Source organism: Triturus cristatus, chromosome 4_1, assembly GCF_964204655.1.
Source record: "Triturus cristatus chromosome 4_1, aTriCri1.1, whole genome shotgun sequence".
Classification (NCBI taxonomy): Eukaryota; Metazoa; Chordata; class Amphibia; order Caudata; family Salamandridae; genus Triturus; species Triturus cristatus.
In genome coordinates, this window is record NC_140585.1 from 1,196,197,996 (window position 1) to 1,196,218,587 (window position 20,592).

General features: G+C 44.9%; 1 protein-coding gene and 1 long non-coding RNA gene across 3 annotated transcripts in view; one reads left to right on the forward strand and one right to left on the reverse strand.

The window, feature by feature from the left end:
• LOC146856368 (uncharacterized) overlaps positions 1–20,592 on the forward strand; it is a 131,820-nt gene that overhangs the window by 55,685 nt on the left and 55,543 nt on the right. The window lies entirely within an intron of this gene.
• The window catches only part of DNASE2 (deoxyribonuclease 2, lysosomal), a 60,116-nt gene continuing 58,947 nt past the window's right edge, over positions 19,424–20,592 (reverse strand). For both annotated transcript variants that reach the window (XM_085654485.1, XM_085654484.1), the window contains one exon: positions 19,424–20,524. In XM_085654485.1, coding sequence (XP_085510611.1) covers positions 20,184–20,524 — 341 coding nt within the window. In that variant the 3' untranslated portion in view covers positions 19,424–20,183. The remainder of the gene's footprint in view (positions 20,525–20,592) is intronic.

Below are 20,592 nucleotides of genomic sequence, written 5' to 3' on the forward strand. Positions count from 1 at the left end.
ATGGTTATATAAGTAGTGGTAGAATATGGAATGTTGTTGCTAAGGTGACGGTTCTTGGATCCACCGGGAGTCGGTTGAGGGGAGTTGGCGCCAACCTGCTGTCCCCCGCAGCACTTCTCATCACTGTGACCTCGTCATCCTGCCCGGCGCTCCTCCCCGAGCCTGTGTGAGGGGAGCGGGCAGAGGGCTCGGTGTGCTAATAACTATAAGGAGGGGTGAATGGGGCAATCTGGCGCTCAGTCTGTGTTTTCCCCAATACTTTAATCTAGGTATAAGTAGTGCTCCAAAGGAAAGGGTGTCAACCCAGCACCCTAAATACTCATGAATAGAAGCCTAAGCCCTCAGCACATACAAATAAGTGTCCAAATAAAAATGGTCTTCATGTCTTGTTCTTATTTTCAGCAAGACTTCATTTTATTCTGGTAGTCACAACAGCTTCTCACCAGCCAACACGTGTTTCGTCTTCGGGTTTAAAGTCACCCTATGACTTCTTCAGGGCTAGAATAAGTCAAGCAACACAACATAGTCTCAATGTACACATATATCAATATACATAACACTAAGCCACCGGTGATGGTATTACACTTAAGACCGTAGATACCATGTTAATTAAAATGCAGAGGCCCTTTACCGCCACATTAGGGCCGGCAATTTAGGTAAGGTATACTACCACACCTCTTGTTTCAAGTGAAAAAACAATACATGGCCATGTTACTAGCTGGATTGCACAAGAACCATAGTGTTTATAAAGGCCACTGCCACCAGGAAAGTAAGTGAATCTCATCATGCAAGGCAGTGTTTTAAGAAGGAACTGATATAGAAATGTGTGCTAGTTCAGTACCGAAAAGAAAAGATACCTGTCAAAAGTTCGGGTAGGCCTAGATGAGGAAAAAACGCAAAAGTCTATCACTTTATATACAAACACATGAGAGTATGCGTCATAAACCGTGGCGCTAGAATCAAAGTGTAGCCCGCACCTACCTCGTGTACATGACGGTCCTATCTGCTATATCATATTTGAGTCTCAGTCCGGGTAAAGTAGATGCTCATGTGTCAGTTGCGGACACTTCCTAAAATATAAGCATATACGTACTTTGGTCTAGTCCGGGATAGAATGATTTATCACATATGGTGTGACCAGTACACCATGAAACATGTTATTCTCTCGTAGCTCTACCAAGTATTACTAAAAATCTGAAGATCAATGCTTATGAGCCAACTATACCTAAAGTCACCTAAACGGTAAGGCTTAATTAACCAAGTCCCAAAAGTAGTGCATGACTATGACGTATCATGTCTGCTAAACATGATAAGCTGGGCAAGAATACATTAATTAAAAGAGTCCTACATAAATATTACTCAGAATTGTCAGGATGCCATGATTATTACGAACAAAATTATACCAAAGAACTCCAAACGCGAGACCACGTACCGTATAAATCCGTTGTGTAAACTGAATCTTAAGTGGTCTTGAACCCACGTACATTATGGAAACAGTCCCGACTCCCTGCGGGATGCCAATATGCAAACCGCAGCTCCCCTGGGTCAAAGTAAATCCCCCCAGGGCCGGTGAAGTCCAATAACGCGGTCCACAAATCTTACCCGAGTACGGGAAGCAAAGTCCACCTAAGTCCTAGTTATCCGTTATGGCGTAAAAGGCACCAATGCCCGGGTATCACGTGTTCTCATACACGTGTGCCGCCCACTTCCAATCACACTCGCCATCTTAGTGCAGTAGTAAGACTATCAAGTGAAACAGCAAGTCGTAGAACCAGCGCCTTCTTAAAGTGTATACCATAGTTAGAACATCATGTATCAATGTCAGATAAAGACCAAAAATCGCGCCACATAGGGGTCGGAGTGGTCAGAGCCCCGGCTGCTAGCATGGGCGGGGGTGTGGGCGGAGAAGGGGGGTTTGGGGGGCAGCCGAGCACAGCGAGGTCTGCCCCCAGGCAGCTTGGGAGAGGCTGGCCGGCGAGCGGCCATTTTAGGTATTTTAGGCTACATTGGGACTAGCCCAATTGTAGCCCAATTTTTCAGTTATTAGCCCAAAGGTATTTAGGGTTTTTTCGCACTTTTCCAGCCACCATTTTAGGTTTGGTGACCTGGTGGCTGGGAGCGCTGCGTAGAGTAGGTTTTTGTCAGGGTAGGTTTGTCGGCCTGGTGTGGTGTTTTTGGTGGTATAGATCTAGTGCAGTTAGTCATACTTACGATGGCTGGTGTTGGGGATTATCGCTTTTTGGAGGCGGTCCGGTTACTCAGCGAGGCCGGCCGGCTGGACGTGCTGATGCCGGAGGCCTCTGGTGGTGCCGTCGCGGCTTGTTCGCCCCCCCCCCCTGGAAAGCGTAGAGAGGCTAGGTGAGTGGGAGGGGCCGCACGGATGTCAGGAGCACGGCCCCTTTCGGCGGTGCAAGTGCACGTGGCGTGCGGGGGGGGCCTGGTTTCCTCTGTTGGGAGGGGCGGAGGGGCACGGTGGGGGAGCGCGTCTCGTGTACCCCCGCCGAGTGCTGCAGGCATTGGGGGCCGCTCGTATGCAGGGAGAGCAGCCCGGTCTGTGAAGTCGGCGTGCAGCGGTGGAGCAGCGCCAAACGGGAGAGCGCTGCCTCAGGGGGTGTGTCTGGGCATGTCGAGCCCATGGGGGAGGCGAAGTCGACAAGTGTTGCGGGCGGAACGCCTCAGCGGGGGAGCGCGAAGCGTGCCTCCCCGCCGAGGTCTCAGCTTGAAAGGGACCGCTCCTGTGTCAGGAGAGCGGTCCCGAGTAGAGAAGGTGGGGGGGGAGAAAACACATCAGGTTATGGCTGTGCGTGGAGGCACAGGCCCGTCGCGCTCTGTGGAGGTGGGGAGGGGATCTGAGACTGGGAGATTGGGGGTGGGAATGGAGGTTTGTCTTGCATCTGGCACAGGGAGTGGTGCATAAGGGCACACATGCCCTGTCAGGCGCTGTTCACGCAGAAGGGGGGCCTGGTCAGGTGGGGCAGGAGAGCCTGTCTGGGGTATTGGGTGCTGTTATCGGGGAGGGGGTGGGTGCTTGGGGGGGTGCAGGAGGGGGTGTTGGGAGCAGACTGAAGGTTGGGGGGAGCAGTGGGGAGGTTGTGGGGGAGGGGGGTGTCCCCCTTGCTGTTGGAGGTGAGTGAATGGGATTGGGAGGGCTTGGATATATTCGCTTTCTGGGTGGAGGAGGTTGGGGGGTGTGCATGGGGAGGGTCCGTCGGTATTGGAGGGAAAGGGTGAGGGGTTTTCGAGGAAGGGCACCAGTGGGGGGTTGAAGGGGGATCCGGTGGCGGGCAGGCTATGTGAGGGGGCAGGGCCGAGTGGGGTAGGTGGGCAGGGGGCAGCCGGTTTGGAGTGGAGTGACGGGGAGGGGGATGGTGGGGAAGTTGGAGAGGTGGTGGAACTTAGTGGGGTGGGGCGGGCATGGGTAGCTAGCACGCACATTAGGGACCGGCAGCAAGAGGGGTTGGGATGGGAGAGAGAAGAGAGGTGAGCCCAGCACACCAGACCATACTTTTTTGTTTCAGGCGGTAGAGCAACGCGCAGAGCATCGCGGGGTGCCAGACTTGGTAGGGCTGGGAGCGGCCCATTGGCACCAAGGAAAGGAAGGGTGGAGCCTCGGGCGGCGTACCCAGTACCGGTGGGGGATCCCGTCGCGGCTGGCATAAGTAGGGCCAGGACGGGCTCACCGGCCCCACCACCCACGGGGCATCAACGGTCCGGGGGACAACACCGAAGACAGAGCGCCGAGGGTGAAGAGTTGTGTGTTTCTAGGAGGGTGCATTCTGCACCCCCTGGCGGGGAGAGCCGATGGTGCTAGGCAGGAGGAGTTGGATTACGAGGATAGTATGGAGGAGGGAGAGTTGCGAGATGTGGAAGATGGGGGAGAGGGGGTCCGAGTAATGTTGTGCATAGTATTTTGCAGGTGTCACGACGCCAGGCGAGGCCCACGGGTCGGATATCGCATTGGGATGAAAGGTCCGCCCCTTTGCCAGGACGCCCGGTGGAGCGACGGGCAGAGTCCTTGGTGCCAGGTAAACGGTCAGCGCGCTTGCGTCCTGTAATGGTGTTGGTTGGTGTGGGTGGATCTGGCAGGGAGGAGGGGGCAGGGGGTAGGTTGAGCAAGGGTACCTATGTGGTGGATGTAGGGGTAGAAACGGAGGACCCAGGTAAGGGGTCAGTGGAGGGCACAGTTAAGGCGTCAGTAGGCATGGGAGACAGCGTGACGGATAAGAAGGTGACAGTAGAGATTCAGACGGGGAGGTGGAGACTAAATTGGAAAGCAAGGTGTTGAAAATTAAACGGTTGCCATACATGGGAGTCACAAAGCCCTTGGGCGCTCATTTGATGTTGTCTACCAAGGAACGTATATGGAAAGGGGAATATGTTGAGATGCTTAAACTCCTCCACAGAGAAGTGCGGGCAAAGGAGGGGTCTAAAGAGGAGGCATTTGAGTTGGCAAAACGGCCGAAGATGCCTTTGACGATTGAGAATTGGACGGCTCCTTATTTACGCCAGTGTGTTTTGCAAAAAATACCCTAAAAGGTCTGTGGCCATGTTCAAATCCATGGATGTGATTAGGAAGGCACAGATTGCTGGGGGCGGGTATGCCTGGGCACAATACGATGAGGAGTTCCGGGCACTCATGGCGTGGGACCCGGAGGCTAAATGGGGAGAGCTGGACACAGATTTGTGGCAACATACTATGGGTTTAGGCGAGTCTGGAAAAAACATTTTTACGGCCAGCGGGCTCCCGCTCGTTTATCGGGGAGGCCCCACCCGAGGGAGGGTGGGGGGAGCAGGGAGAGGACAGCCAGGGTCGAAGGGTGCTTGTTGGGACTACAACAAGGGTTTGTGCACCCGGGAGTACTGCAGTTTCAGGCATGATTGCTCATCAGGGTGCGGAGGAAGGCATGCATTGGTCAATTGTTGGGGGGGCAGCCAGGGTCAGCAGCAGGGGTCACAGCAGTGGCAGGCAGGAGGGTTTAAGTCGGGGGGTCAGCAGCAGCTCGGGGGGGCGAGGAGCTAAGGGGCCTGGGCCAAAGGGCTCGTACTCCGGTTAAAGTGGCCAATTTGATTGCAGCCTTACAGGGGTATCCTGATGTGGAGGCTGCCGAACGTTTGAGGTTGGGGTTTTTGGAGGGTTTCACACTGGGGTACGATGGACCGAGGACGAGACGGTGGGCGGACAATTTGAAATTGGCAAAGGAGCTCTTTCAGAGAGTGCCAGAAAAGCTGGATAAGGAAGTGCGTGAGGGCCGCATGGCGGGTCCCTTTGAGGAGTGGCCTCTAAAAAATTTGATTGTGTCACCTATTGGAGTGGTGCCTAAAAGGAGCAAGGATAGTTTCGCCTAATTCAGCATTTGTCGTGGCCTGAAGGAGGTTCGGTAAATGATTTCATCGACGAGCGCGGAGGCCACGGTGTCTTATTAATCTGTTGACGTAGCCATGTCACTAGTAGTGACCGCAGGCGCAACGGCTATGATGGCAAAGTGCGACATAAAGTCGGCTTTACGGCTGCTTCTAGTCCATCCAGATGACAGGGATCTTTTGGGTATCCTGTTTAGCGGTCACTGGTACGTGGACAAAGCATTGCCGATGGGCTGTTCTATGTCATGCGCACTTTTTGAGTGTTTCAGCACGTTCCTACAATGGTTGTTTACGGAACGGGCGGGTCACCAAGGAGTAATGCACTACCTGGATGACTTCTTTGTTGGCACCTCAGGCTCCGCGGACTGCCAAAAGGCACTGGACAGTTTCAATGAGATCATGAGGGAAATGGGAGTGTCATTGGCACCGGAAAAGACTATGGGGCCCTGCACGGCTCTGTCCTTCTTAGGTATTGAATTGGACTCTCAGTTGATGGAGGCAGGCCTTCCGGCAGATAAAAAGCAGCAAACGTTAGGGCTGCTGGCAACGATGTTGGCAAAGCAAAAGGTCACGGTGAAAGAAATTCAGGAGCTGCTGGGTCACCTCAATTTTGCGTGTAGGGTGGTAAGAGTAGGAGGACATTTTGAAGGCGACAGTGTATGGCGCTAGTGGGGCAGCGGCCTCCGCATCATCATGTCCGTCTGTCAGCGGGGGTGCCAGAGGACTTGAGAATGTGGCTGTTTTTCTTACAAAACTTCAATGGCATACCCTTGATGAGGGAGACTGACATGCTTTGGGATGTCCAAATATTTTCGGATGCGGCGGGGAGCACAGGATTTGGTTTGTACTGGCAAGGGAGGTGGTGTGCGGAGCAGTGGCCCCCGGAGTGGTTGGATGGGGGCAGGAGCATAGCCTTTTTGGAGTTCTTCCCTTTGGTGGTGGCGATCACCTTATGGGGTGACCAGCTGGCGCACAAGAAAATAAGCTTCAGAATTGCCAACATGGTGGTAGTTCACATTGTGAACCGCCAGTCTGCTTGGGATGAACAGGTCCTGAAACTGTTGAGGGTGTTTGTGTTGGGTTGCTTAAGGCATGATATCGCTTTTCGCGCTGTGCATGTGCCGGGTGTAGACAATGACATGGTGGATGCTTTGTCTCGTTCACAGTGGGGGAGATTCTGTGGGCTCGCCAAGGAATCGGACGGTACTCCGACCAGAATGCCGTAGCATTTGTAGTACGTAGGTAACAAAGGATGTTGCAGCTGGTTTTAGGTTCCCTGGCGCGATCCACGAAAGCAGCGTACAGGACAGCATGGGTGGAATTTTTGCGCTCAGGCGCTAGGTGTCGGGATTCCCCTGAGTCTAGGCAGGAAGATGTGATTCAGTTTATTTTGAATTTGATTGAGAGGGGTCTGAATAGGGTCATGATAGCAGGTAAGCTGGCAGGGATTGCTTTAGTCGGGAAATTGTTGTGGGGCTATGCACCCTCCGCGGGGGAACTGGGGACGCGCAACCCGGGTTCGGAATCCTCTGTCGTGGGAGCTTTGTGAGAGGGTGCTTGGAGTTTTGCCTGGGATATGTTCTGACGATGTGGAAGTTGGTCTTTTTTACACACTGATGTCCTGGATGTTTTTCGGGGCCTTTCGGGTTTCTGAACTGTTGGGAACCAAAGTTGAACAGGGGTTGTTCATGGAGTGAGGTGTCTTTCTGTAAGGGTAAGGTCAGCATTTGTCTGAGAAAGTCTAAGACGGATCAGAGGGGAGGGGGCAAATGGGTTTCGTTGCACATGGGAGATTCTCCGACGGCTTGCCCTTACCGGTGGGGTTTGAGGTGGAGGTCCTTGTCGGTGGATTTGGTGGGTTTAGTTTTCAGGCATGGGGATGGACGAGGTGTGAAAGCCTCGCAGCTTTTAGCTGTGCTGCGGAAGGCGCTGGGCAGGCTGGGGATTGAAGGGAAAGGTTTTGGGACGCATTCATTTCGAATAGGGCGAGCATCTGAAGCGAACAATAGAGGCTGGGGGCGAGGGGACATTATGAGGTTGAGTAGGTGGTCCTCTGACTGCTACCAGTGTTATGTGCGCAGCGCATCTGGGGGTTTGTAGTGCGGTTGTTCTTGTTTTCCTTTTGTTAAATCATGTTTTTCGTTTCAGGTTCGGTGATGGGTCCCCTCGCCAGGGAAATGTCTATTTGGATTGTCGGACTTTCTTTTGTGAAGCGGCCGCAAATCCAGGCCCACTCCGGCTATTTTGGGGAAAGCCCGGGGTTTAATAATGAAATATTTACTGTGTGTTGGAGGGGCAGGGGTGGTAGGCAATGGAAGGAGTTGTTGCATGTTCTCAACGGGATTTTGGTGGCTGGTAGGTGCCCCGATGTCTTGGTACTTCATTTAGGGGAGAATTATATGGTGAGGGAAACTGGCCTGGTGCTCATGAGATGTATGAAGTGGGATTTGGCTTTGATCAAGGGTCAGTGGTCCGGTTGTGCCATTGTCTGGACAGAATTTGTTCCTCGTAGGGTTTGGAGAGGGGCTGTTAACCCGGGGGCGGTAGACAAGGCCAGACGTAAGCCGAATACAGAAATGGTGCAATTTTGTCGTCAGTTGGGGATTTTCAGGATTTCACACAGGGACATTAGGTATGACACGCCGGATTCTTTCAAAGGTGACGGGGTCCATCTATCCAGGCTGGGTATGGACTTGTATTTATTGGAACTGAGGGAAGTGTTGGCTAGACTGTTGGGCGTTCATAGACATTGAAGGGGGGGGGGTTCTGGGGGTTAGAAAAAGGGGAGAGGCGGCGTCTTCGCCTACCCTCCCGCCTTTTCCTGGGTGGAGGGGTTGTTGAAAGTTGGCCAGGATTGGCTGTAGTTTTTAGTTACATGTTGGTAGTTTGTGAGCAGGGAAAGGGTAACCAGGTAGGATAAGTTTAGATTAGAGGTTGGTTAGTTACAGTTGCACAAAGGCAGGTAGGGATTTGGGTCCTGGGAGGTTAGGATTTGTAAATGCTAGATTGTGTAGGATTGTGTAATATTATTGTTATGGGATGTTATGTTGTATTTTGCGGGGTGGGGGGTCTGATGTGGGGACCGTAGGGGTAGGAGGGGGAACAAGGGGTCAGGAAATTCATGTATAGTGTGGTTTTAGTTTTGGAAGGCAGTTGCCAAGGTTATAAAATGTGATATGCACCTGTTTCAATAAAGCGGCCTTTTACACACACAGAAAACTGGTCTTGTGCTGGCTTTACCCCCCTCCCAAGGGACGGCATTCCCCGGCCGCCTCCTCCCACTGTAAGCAGCCTCTGTTTTCCAGCATGTGCAGCTCCCACGAGACACCCTCCAGTCTCTGCAGTCCGGCGGGAAAAAACAAACTTGTTTTTACTCCTTCCTGGGCCGATACAAGAACATCAGCATCAGACCCCTGAAGGACTTTGGTCTGTTTCAGTGTTGCCTCAGCTCTCTTTGAGAGATTACTCAAATAAAAACAAAGAGAACTTTTGTCCCAATACTGTGAATGCTTCTGAAGTTTTATGTGTTTTATGCCAGAATAACTATGGCATTTTGTTTTGTTAGAGCAGAAATTGTACAGGAAAATGCACAATTTTACCCAATTTTTTCAAATCAGAACACCCCAAAGCCTCCCAAAGACTAACAAATGTCTTTAATCTTACATAGATTCTATCTCAGGACAGGAGGCTCCGATTATACTGAATGTTTCTCTACTTCCTCACAGAAGACAGGCAACAACACAGACAACAAAAATCCCAAACGATAATGTATAAATAACTAATCAGGTATAAAACAGTCAATAAAAGCTCGCCTCTCACAAGCATCATGCTACATATGCATGTATACATACTCACTATTCGGCTGTCCGTTTCATGGCCTTAATGTATTTCACTCTTGCTGATGCTGCATAGTATTGGCAACAACCATTTTTATAATTTTGCAAAGGTTATTTGACATCTGCAACAAGCATTGGCAAAGGTCACCGAACACTTTTAAAAGGCAAGACCTAGTGCTTTGCCAATGTTACTTTTATAGGTAACCAAATTAGTCCTAAAACTAGTTTTAAGTCAACAAGGACGATCCTGTCAGCATGTAAACTGTTCCATTAAAAAGCAAAAAAGAAGAAATGGAAGCAGAAAAGTAGAGTGTAATAGTTAAAGAATTACATATAGAATAGCTGGACTCTTGGGAATTTCTGAAACACCTGTCTGGTGTGGAGACATCAGATAAGAGTACCTATGTCTTTTTCTGACCCCTTTTCTGTTGTAATATTGTTATTCCATAAACAAAGGCATGATTGTGTCAGTGAGCAAAAAAGATGTAAGACAATCAAAGAAAAAGGACCACTCACACCAAAAGTTGTGTTGAAAGTTGAAAAACACGCGATTCAAATGTTCGGGAATTCTAACTACGTTGAGAGGAACAAATGAGCTGACAACTACCAAAGCAGTGTCCTCTGACATTGCAGAGTGAGTCTGTAGATGAAATACACATTGCAGTTTTTTTCTCTGTAAGGCTGTTGCTTATCTAGATTCCTGTACTAAAAAAGAATAAATACGATAGAGTCAATGCGGCCACCATGTCTGTGCAAGGATTTCAAAAATAGATGCTCTCACACAAAGTGTTCCGGGCACCCACTCGTATGTGGAACTATTTGCTATTCTTTCTTGTTTAATTCTTTTTAATTACTTTTCTAATCAATTTAAAATCAAATTCACAGTTTCAAGATTTACATAATTAAAAAAATAATTTCACAGTTAAAAATCACAGCTCTTAAAAATATTTGTATATTTACTTCTCAAACAAAAGCACCAGTCTTATTAGACTTGTCTAACACACTCCCGCATTTAGAATATTCTGTTGACATCAATTTCCTTATATCATAATTTACATGAAACTGGAAAAAACTGACCCAGTAGCCAATCCAAAGTTGAAGCAGCGAAACATAAATTCCTTATAAAGGTGCCCAACTAGATCTCTAGAATTTTTTATCTCAGATTTTGATATTCTAGGTATACAGCTATAGGTTTGTCGATAGGAGAAATGATACCATCCCATATTCGATCGTGTTTTTTGTTTACATACTCTCAGGATATGGTTCTACCATTAATCAACCAAGCCCCAACTTTGCCTAAACCAGTTGCTTCACAGCACTAGGGATAATTCTGTAAGATGTGTGGTTAGAGATAATTGTATATTGGGTATTATTAAATAAGGATACAAATGCTTTTGTCTTGTGTTATAAACAGCTAATATTTGATATCGTACCAGTTTGGGATTATTGGTTTTCTTAATAGTGCTTCCCCTTGATTATATTAAAAAAAGTAATTATTTAGTATTTTCTGTGTTAGCTGATGATAATTTATTCAGTAAAGATCCTCTAAGTTTTCAGAAATCCAGATAACTAGATATTTTTTGGCATTTGCTCATAATTGAATGCTAGGAATTTCGGAAGAGATTGAGGTGATGCATTAAAAAGGAAGAATCTTTGTTTTAGTCTCGTTGACATTATACCCTCCTATTTTGAAAAAGGTGGCAATTATATAAAACAGTGTTTCAGTAGAGAGTTCATTTTCAGCTAAGAGGTTTAGCTTTGGTGACCAAGGAACTGCTGGCTTAATCAACAGTGTGGCTGTTATTGCAAATTCCAAAGGCTCAATCTACATTGCAAATAAAATAGGTGACAAAGGACAATAATGTCTGGTTCTCCAAGTGATGTTAATATCCTTAATTACTCTTTACTTTACTAATAGATGCGCAGACAAACCTACTGTCCTGAATAACAGTACTTAAAATAAATAAAAAAACAACGCAAAAGATCAAAACACTTTTCTGCATCTAAAAAAATAATGGCTTTGAGTCTTAGAGGATTGTAAAAATTGTGTAACTACTGCACATATATGAATAGCAATTAATTCAGAAAATATTTTATAATCAGTGAACAAGGTTTTAGGATGATATGATATATCTTTCCTTTTTTAGACAGCCTATTAAAATACATTTTTGGAAGGATGTAGGGACCTTACCTCATGTTTGGACACAGTTGAATAAGTGTGTTAAAGGGGTTTTTAATTGCTCACCAAACGTTTGATACTATTCTGAAGGACAGCCATTCTCCCCTGTAGATTTGCCCTTTTAGAAGATTTTTTTAATTACACGTTCTCTCTCTTCCTACTGGAATGGGCGCATTAACTCAAAAGCCTGTAGAGAGGTTAAGGAGGGGTTTCCCAAATGGGTTGAAGATTTATGTAAGTTCTGTGTTGAAGATGGTAGCATGCTCTCAATAGATGTTTTGAAAAATTCCCAAAATGAACTTCTACTCAAGATAGTTCTATTATAATGGAGTTTGCTTTAGGATCTAGTATTTTAGTTATTGTGTTACTTACAGAACGTGTTTCAATTGGCCAAATATTTTACCCACATCCTCCCCATCCATGTAAATTTGCTGCCCTACTATCCCAGAATTAATGATCTCCCTTTCTAAAAGTTATGATTTAAATGTATACTATCCCGACTCCCATTTTTGAAAGTTGGTCTTTTATTTTTTTTAATTCTGGTTAACTCCCGCTTGGTTGAGGGCATTCTGTATTGTCAACAATTCCTGTTTATAGAATTTGTTTATTTGCACAGAGAGGGCTATGACCTCGCTTTTGAGCATGATGTTTCCTCAAGAAGCAGTCCCTATGATTTCTTTAAAAAATAATTTGGTTCTTTTTTTTTTTTAAAACAGTATTTGTAACTAACTAATTTACAAACTAATTCCCAACTAAAGATGGATTTTAGCCCTGATCTCAAGGATACATTTAAATAAAACTCTATATGATCTGAAAAACAATTGTTGATTAATTTAACCAAATATTTCATTAAGTTTTTAGAAATAAAAGAAAGTCTGTGTGGAAGGCTCCCTAAAGTCTCTTTGAAAAAACAATAAAATGCTTCCCAGTGCTATGCAAGGCACTCTATTGATCTATTGCTCCCACCTCTGCTTTAAAATTGCTCAGAGCTCTAGTGAATCGTTGCTTTCTCAATATATTATCTGCTTTGGAGGAGTCCATAGTTATAGATTAAAGAATATGTAAATTCCCACCTATAATGAGTCACTTTAGAACCGAGGCTAGATCAGATATACATTTCAGCTCACCCTCCAAAGGACCGTAGTAGGATACCATTGTCAGACTTTGCTGATTCACCTCAAGAGCCACAGCCACCCATCTACCAGCATCATCTTGTACAGTTTTTAAAATGATTTCAGAGAACTTGTTAGACAAAATTGCTATTCATCTATGTGCTGCAGAGGTCAAAGAAAAAGCTATTGGAGAAAAATGTACATATGACTGATTTTTTTTGGCAAGCATTTTGACAAGTGCCTCTTGCATTCCTAAAATTGTTGGGTTTTGTTTGCCAAGCCACGATAGCAATGCTTTCTTTTTTCTCCCATTATTCAGGCCATTTAGCTTTGCAGAGAATAATCTAAGTTCGGTCTTCAAAGATGTGATAACGTGTTCATAACAACATTGCTGTCCATTTACAACGATTATTTTAACTTGATCTTGAATCTAATCTTGTAACCATATCTCCTTCTGCTGCTGCTTGACTACTCCCAAAACTTGTGGGCCCACCCATCCACCTTGTCACATTGGATAACCCTCCCTTCCCAATCATGGTGCAATAATGTGTACCTTTTTTTTCCTTTGTTGTAATTATTTTATTGATATCACAAATTCCAGGGGGACGAATGACATGTACATTCAACGTGGGTACAGAAGAAGAGTACATCTGTCAGTAGTAATACATGAACATCCAATAATGGGGTACAACCAATCTAATAGTATGTCAACCATAGTGTGGGGGAGGAGAGCGATGTGCATAGTGGCCAGATGTCCACCCTTATTTGACGAGTATAGGAGAACAGACCGCCACCAGACCCCCACAGGGGTGCACAGTTCAATTATGTCTTACACCTCAGCATTAGTACATTACCAAATTTATTTGGAATTAATCAAAGCTATTTTGCAAAAGATTCACTCAACTATTCCAGAGCAATATCAATACCAATAATTATCTTAAATGAGGCCTATGCTAACACCTTTGATTATAGCTGACTGTAAAAGCATAGCTTCTGCATCAGCTTCTGTTGTAAAGAAAGGAATCAGATATCTAAACTCCCTTCTCTGTTTTGAGATTATGTACGACATTAAAAAAAAATGGAAACTGAATGAATGTGGTACTTTAAATTCCTTTTGTCTTAAGGCTCCAGTTCTTAGTCACATTTTGTTCCATTTGGCAGTGAATAGAACTTGATGAGCTCTGGAAATTATTACATTTTCTTCTTCAGTGCCAGGTAAAATCCGTGATCAAATCAGTTCCATATTAACTTATGAATCTGATGAGTTTTGGTCTCGTCCCTAGAATCCCTAGAAATCTCAAATTGTATCTCCTCATTCTATTTTCCTGCTCCTCCAATTGAGTAAAGATGATAGTTTCTTCTGAGTAATCAAGTTTGCTTTTAAAGTATGTATTAAGAATCTTCAAAGTCTGTAACTCTTTGTGGAAGATCTTCGATATGAGTAGCAAGACCATCAATTTGTATTGGAGTACTCAAGGATGATGCAATTGAAGATTGGTTTGCATTTTAATTCCTTTATTGATGCCAAAATGGCTTGACTAATCAATCGATTTGTAGAGCGCTGCTTCTCACCCGTTAGAGAATACAGGCCACCAATTGACTGATCAGATTTCCTGTGCCTTGCTAAAAACCACAATCTGTTTTATCTCCATTTAACTGGAGACAGTTATTATTTGTGATCTCTCTCCTACAATAAGCGAAAAGAGATTGAACTTTCATTGGATCGGGCCAAAGGACAGGACAATTGAGTATCGTACGAGTACGATACAGTCTCAAATCCATATGCTCTTACTATCTGTGCCAGAGGCACTACATAGATGTTGAATAATGTAAGGCTCAGGCAGGAACCCTAAGGTACTCTTTTATTTATTCTCATTGTTCTAGATTGGAAGGAGTCTAAGCAGATATTCTAGGTTTGATTATCAAGAAAATCTCTAAGACAAAGCAAGTAATTGCCACAAATCCTAACCTCAAATAATCTATGAATTAGGAGGGAATGAGAGACCTATCAAAGGCCGTCGACAAATCATGCAGTACGAGCATGATCGGATCCCCGAGTCCAATGATAATCTGATACTAGAGCGGTCTCCTTGCTCTGTGATGCTCTAAACTCAAATTGTGAAAAGTCAAGAATCTTGAATTCTTTTAGAAAAACCGTCAATTGAAAGTTAACATAACTCTCTAGAATTTTAGCAAGCACTGGAGATAGGAAGATAATTAGAACAAATCTCCGGATTGGCAAAAGGCTTCTTAAGGATGGGAAAGACTTAGGCGCTCTTCCATTTTACCGGAAATTTGGCTGAGGTTAAGGAGAGATTATACAGTGCCATAACGTCTAGTACAATATCATTGGCTAGAATGGCAATTATCCTAGGAGGACAAGGATCTAGCGGGGAGCCAGATTTGGCTATAGAGTTCTTCGCTGATCTTGTTATTCCAAGGTTGAAGATGTGGCGTAGAAAAGGGTTGGTGGGGGTCCCCGAGTGTGCCATTTTCATGATGGTGGAGGTTTCTTGTGTGGTGAGGTGGTTCGATGAGGTAAGTCTGGATTCCAATGAGTGTGGAGTCGTTTGCTGGTTGTTGAAGATGTCAGTGAGATTTGGTTGGGGGCTAAAATTCTTGTAGATCTTGTCGTGGAAGGAGTTTGTGAGGCGGTTGCAGATGTCCTGTGAGAGGGTGATACTGTTTGTTATAACTGCGGGGTTGGAGAATTTCTTCACAATGGTGTAGAATTCTTTGCTGTTGAAGATAGCGTTGATGCGTGTCACCAGAGCTTTCTTCTTTGTCTCCCGCAGTTGTCGGTGGTAGAGGTCGAGTGCCGTTTTGAAGGTGTTTCTGTTGTTTGTAGAGCCATTTGGAGTTCCTGAGGTATCGGTCTATGAGCTGGCTTGCTTTGTGAATCTCCTGTTTTTAATATTGCTGATGGGGGGAATGTTGTGGGCGATGATATTCGAATAGGGATTTAGTACCCATTTTCAGGTTTGTTACATGAAAGATGTGCTTTTCATCCAGATTTGTTCATTGTTCATAAAGCAGATCTTTCTGAGGCTTTTTTGCAGAGGTGATTTGGCTGCCAGTTTTTGATTATTTTCTTTCTCCATAGGAGCAGAGGACTTCTTAAAGAACTTTATAGAGGACTCTGTGCATATCTCCTCAATAAGTGTAGAATTAAATCCTCCATCCTATGTGTTAATTATTTTGTTGGGAAGTTTAGGTCTTGCCCCTAGCTGATGAGCTCTGGCTGTGAAAACAGTATATTTCATTTGAGATTTCGGCATTTTCATATGTAATTAGATTATCTGGTCAGTTTCCAGTTCATTAGCAAGACTCTCCTCTGACATGTTTCGGTTTTCTTGGTTCTTGCCTTAGATTCCAATATTGCTAATTGATCTTCTTCTGATGCTCATGTCCTGAGTTTGCATGCTTAAACATTCTTCTGCCATTGTAAGCGCTAATGATTGGTGGTAGATGTCAGCTGTGCTGCTTATAGTTTCTGCTTATAGTTTCTGAGGCTGTTGAAATATAACTGGAGAACAGCCAAGCATGGGATAATTTGCTACTTTTTTCCTTGTCCATTGGGCCTGTCAGTGTACTGTCTATTGTATTCTTTCTCTCTTTAGAAACATGGGTACCAGGTGTAGCTCCATTGCAATGAGAATATTGCTGACCAATACAAACGAATTGAGTGTAATAGCCACTGATAAATTCCTAAGCTGGATGTGGTTAATTTGTGAGAAAATGATTAAGAGACCCAAGCCCATCCAACTCAGTGAATAGCAAACTGAGCAAGCCGATGTACAAACGGTTAGGATAATTTTATACGGACAGCCCGACGAGTACGTCTAAGCAAACTCCTGTTTAGTATAACTCCTGTCAGAGGTATAGAATGTTAGATTTTTTTTATACCTATATTAGTGTTGCATATACTGATCCATCATTGACAGTTTTTATGTTGATCACTTTACGGCCATTTGAGGATGTATATTCCTTTATCTTATCAATTGTTCACTTGCGATATTTACTTTTAGGCATTTTAAGAATAATGTGTGGTTTATTAATGAATACAATGTTCTTATGCTTTTAGCGAACTTCTTAACTTTTAATACGGATCTGAATTCCTTGAATAGCAATGTTAAATAATTTTGTATATACACAAACTGTTATGGTAATAGGGTATATATCTACCCCCCAATGGAAATGATGTGTGTATTGTTGTGATTGTCTTTTGTGGACTCAGCGATCGAAATAAAAAGATTATGAACTGAACTTTATCTCTTTATTGCCCTGGCTTTGCCAATGAAAATGACGTGCTTAGCCTCAAGTAGTTTGATGGCAGTAGAAGGTATTCTTAATTCATTCATGTGGACTATTTCTTTTTAAAATGCAGCTGGCATTTTATGTCCTGCGTTTCTGTTTGGGTAGCCTGGACGTCTTCTAACAGGTTTATGGCTTTTTTTTAGCTTTAGGCATTTGTTAAGCCGTTAGAGTGAGCAGAGAGTAGGGAATTGCGTAATGCCCTGAAGGTTAGGAAGAGGGAAAAAATCTGTAGTTTCTTTAAGTTCACTTTTGATAAAAGTTGTCAGGCTTCTTTGGCGCAATTCTAAAATCTCAACCCTTTACATTTTTCCCCAACCCCGCCAACCTGAACCTTCCAAAGCAGCTGCCCAAAGCTGCTCACACAAGCATTCCTATGCCACTGGGAGGCAGGAGAGGGTCTGCAGAAGGTTCTGTACTAATGCAGATCTCCTGTTTGTATCTGTTGCAGATGTGGTACAGGCTGGAGTTTCATTGCTTCCAGCTCTCACCTCTGTTCCACCGCTCCTCAGCGTCTTACCCAGAGATACCCCTGAAGCCCAGCCCCTACAGGAGCTGGGCCAACAGGGGTGAAAAACGCAAAGGGATTCATGCACAGCAATCTCGGTTCTGAAGCTTCTTTGTTCGGCGTCCTCACAGCTCAGCAATGCAACGCCATCTTGCAGGGCAGTGTGGCCTCATTCGTGGATTGTGTTAAGCAGCCACATCCATGCACCTCCACGGTATGCTATTCATGAACATCTGAGAAGGTCACATGATGAGGAAATATACTTTTTTCACAACCAACTAAGGGATGATGCATAATGGTATGAACGAAGCCATCATGCAAAAACAAAGTCCGGGAAGATATGCCTAGTAATTCTGTCGCCACTGATCCGTGTTCTTCTCCCAAATCCCACTCACCGCCTGTCCTCAATGGCTATCCGATCAACTGTTACCGGAAAACTCATTCAGACTGTGCTTGGTAAAGGTAAGGACGTTTCATCTCATGGACAACACACAGATCAATCGTATTTTCTCACCACTGTGCCATATCCCCACCCTACCATTCCCACACTTACCCACAGAAACCCCTTACTCCCTCTCTTTAGCTCTTTAGCCTGGTCTAACCACACTCTCAGCACCAGGATTCAAACACCTGGCATGAAGGTTACAGACACACACAGCATTCCCTCACTATGCAGCCTGCACTTCAACACACTATGGTATCAGGACTAAAGACATTATTTTTGCCAAGACATCCAAAGGCTCCCAAGAAAAAAGTACACCAATAATAATAATAAAGGCAAACTTATTTTAGGTCTCACAAAAAATAATGTACTAAACTCTGAGAATTCTATCTAACACACTAACCAAAATCTCTGTCTCTGCGCCGCTTTTCATCCTGTCACCATCGGACTGGTAATAAAGTAATCTCTGGCATCAGCACACCCTCAAGCCTGAAATCATCACTCTCACGGCCAGCATCCCCAGCTTCCTCCCCTCTGGCATCCTCCACTCTCGCCCCTCGGCAGCCCTGCTCTCTAAACCCGAACCCCTCAAAGTCTCAGCCAGGCATCCCCTCAACGGTATACTAGCAACCCTATACTTTAAATAGCCCTACACACTCACTACGCATACACATCCCCTTTCCCCCATAGCAAACCCCCCTCCCTAACCCCCCCTCCTCAGAATACCCCAAATTCACCACCATTACCTGGAATCCCCACACTTTGCTCTAGCATTCCCACACTCAACCATAGCTTGGGAAATAAGCTGGTGTTTCCTTGTTTGTTGCTTGATGCATACATTTATTTACAGCATTAGGACACAGTGTGCACGGATTTAACACGACACACTAGCAACAGTAGATACAGCTGGTGCTAATAAGTGGATTTATTTTTGTTATTTAAGACTGTCATAACGCAACTGCATAAGGAATCATAAATAACTCCCCTTTCATTTTTATTTTTGTTTAGTCCCAAAGATGAAGAAAGTAAAAAATGCTGCACATGAATACTAAGCAAGTCGTAGTCGTGCCTTTGCAAGTAAGCATAGAAGTTCAGAAAGGTATATTGCCTTTTTCACTTGCTCTTAAGGAGGTAACATTGTGTGTGTCAGCAAGGATTTAAAGCGCCCTTGCCAATGGATCCTGGATTAAAAAGACCAGCTGCATTGGCACTCAAATCAGGGGCAAACTAGAACCCTGGTTCCCTTGAAATGATCTTTAATCTGTAAATAGCAAATTACACAGTCATTGTTGCAACATCCAGAGACTTGAACAAGCCAACTACAGGCTATACACGTATGTCTCCAGTATATTATTAAATCATCAAACTTTTATACCATGATTTGAATCTGTAATATACAGCTTACACAAAGCTCTCTGTAATACGCAGAGGCATAGCCTTAAGGATGGATGTTGTATATTAAATTAAAACCCTAATACGCTGCAAGGTAGCAAATGGGTCAGTCTTTGCCTTTAATAATTACCCCATCTTTCCAGTGCCTTTCACAAATTTCACATTGTTATTTTTTAAATTGTTTCAGATACCTGACCAGCAGATTAATTTATTACGCTGAGATCTCCCACGTCTCCTTACCAATATCTTAGATTAAATGATACACAAAGTAAACTCTACTATAAACAAAATGTTATTTTTATTTATTAACAAATTAGAATAATTGATTACACAAAATGTTCATAATTGAGTATTTTTTGATTGTGAGATTTTAATGCAGCATCACAATTAGCAACAAAGAGGTAGATTAGTTTCCAAAATCTCTGCCACTTACATTATCTTTTGTTGTTAAATTACAGCTCATTTGTACAGCTCACTGTTACCACTCTGATGGCCCTCAGAGCTCGCAAGGAAGGTAACCAAACAGTTGTTTATTATCAATGGTGCACAATTGTCGCCACTGAGGCAAAAGGCACGGTATGCCGGTACCAATGCATTGAGCACCGCCAGCCCTCGGCATGACAAGCTAGGTAACATTGTACCATTGACTTATACCATGCATTCCTACAGGTGACACTTTGTGCCTGAGATAGAGTTTGGCGGATAAGTACTCCATCACAAATGTGACGGGTATCCTGTCCACATTATTAAAGTGCATTTTATCCTATGGCACCAGTACAATTCCTTATCAGGCCAGTTCCACCCCTGAGTTTTAAGAACAATTTGAACAGTGATGAAAATATATAGATTGCTGAATAAAAGGATCAGTACGGTTTCAGACAGTCAGTGTGTGCACTGTAGCTCTTACAGCACGTCATTGGACACCTTGGCAGTAAGTGACATCTTACAGAAGGATGGCCTGGTTGCAGGCACCTATCAGAAAGAGGTCCATGTCAATGGCACCCCACAAGCCTGTTACAAAGATCCCCGCCAGCCTGGCCTAATTGCAGGGTTCATACTCGGTGACCAGTGAACGGTATGACTTCCAGATGGAGGGATCATTGGTGCATACTGTGCCCCCACCCCGCTTCTCCTCCTCCATATCCCGGTTCATGTCCCCAATGCAGATCCAGGCCTCCCCTGAATTAATGAGGGAAACACTCCACTTGGAGTGATCGACGTGCGACGTGAAGCTGGTACCACATGGGAAGGCGATGCTCTGCACATTGAAGACATGGTAGGTCTGGGAGCAGTTGGAGCACAGAACACCACGAGAGTTGGGCCAGAATTGCACAAGAAGATCATGCTTTAGGGCACCGGCCAGCCAACCAGAGTAAAGATCTGAGGAGAAGGAGGAACAGTGAGAAGAAGATACCAAAGTGCAAGGCTGTGACTAACAGTGCGAAAGT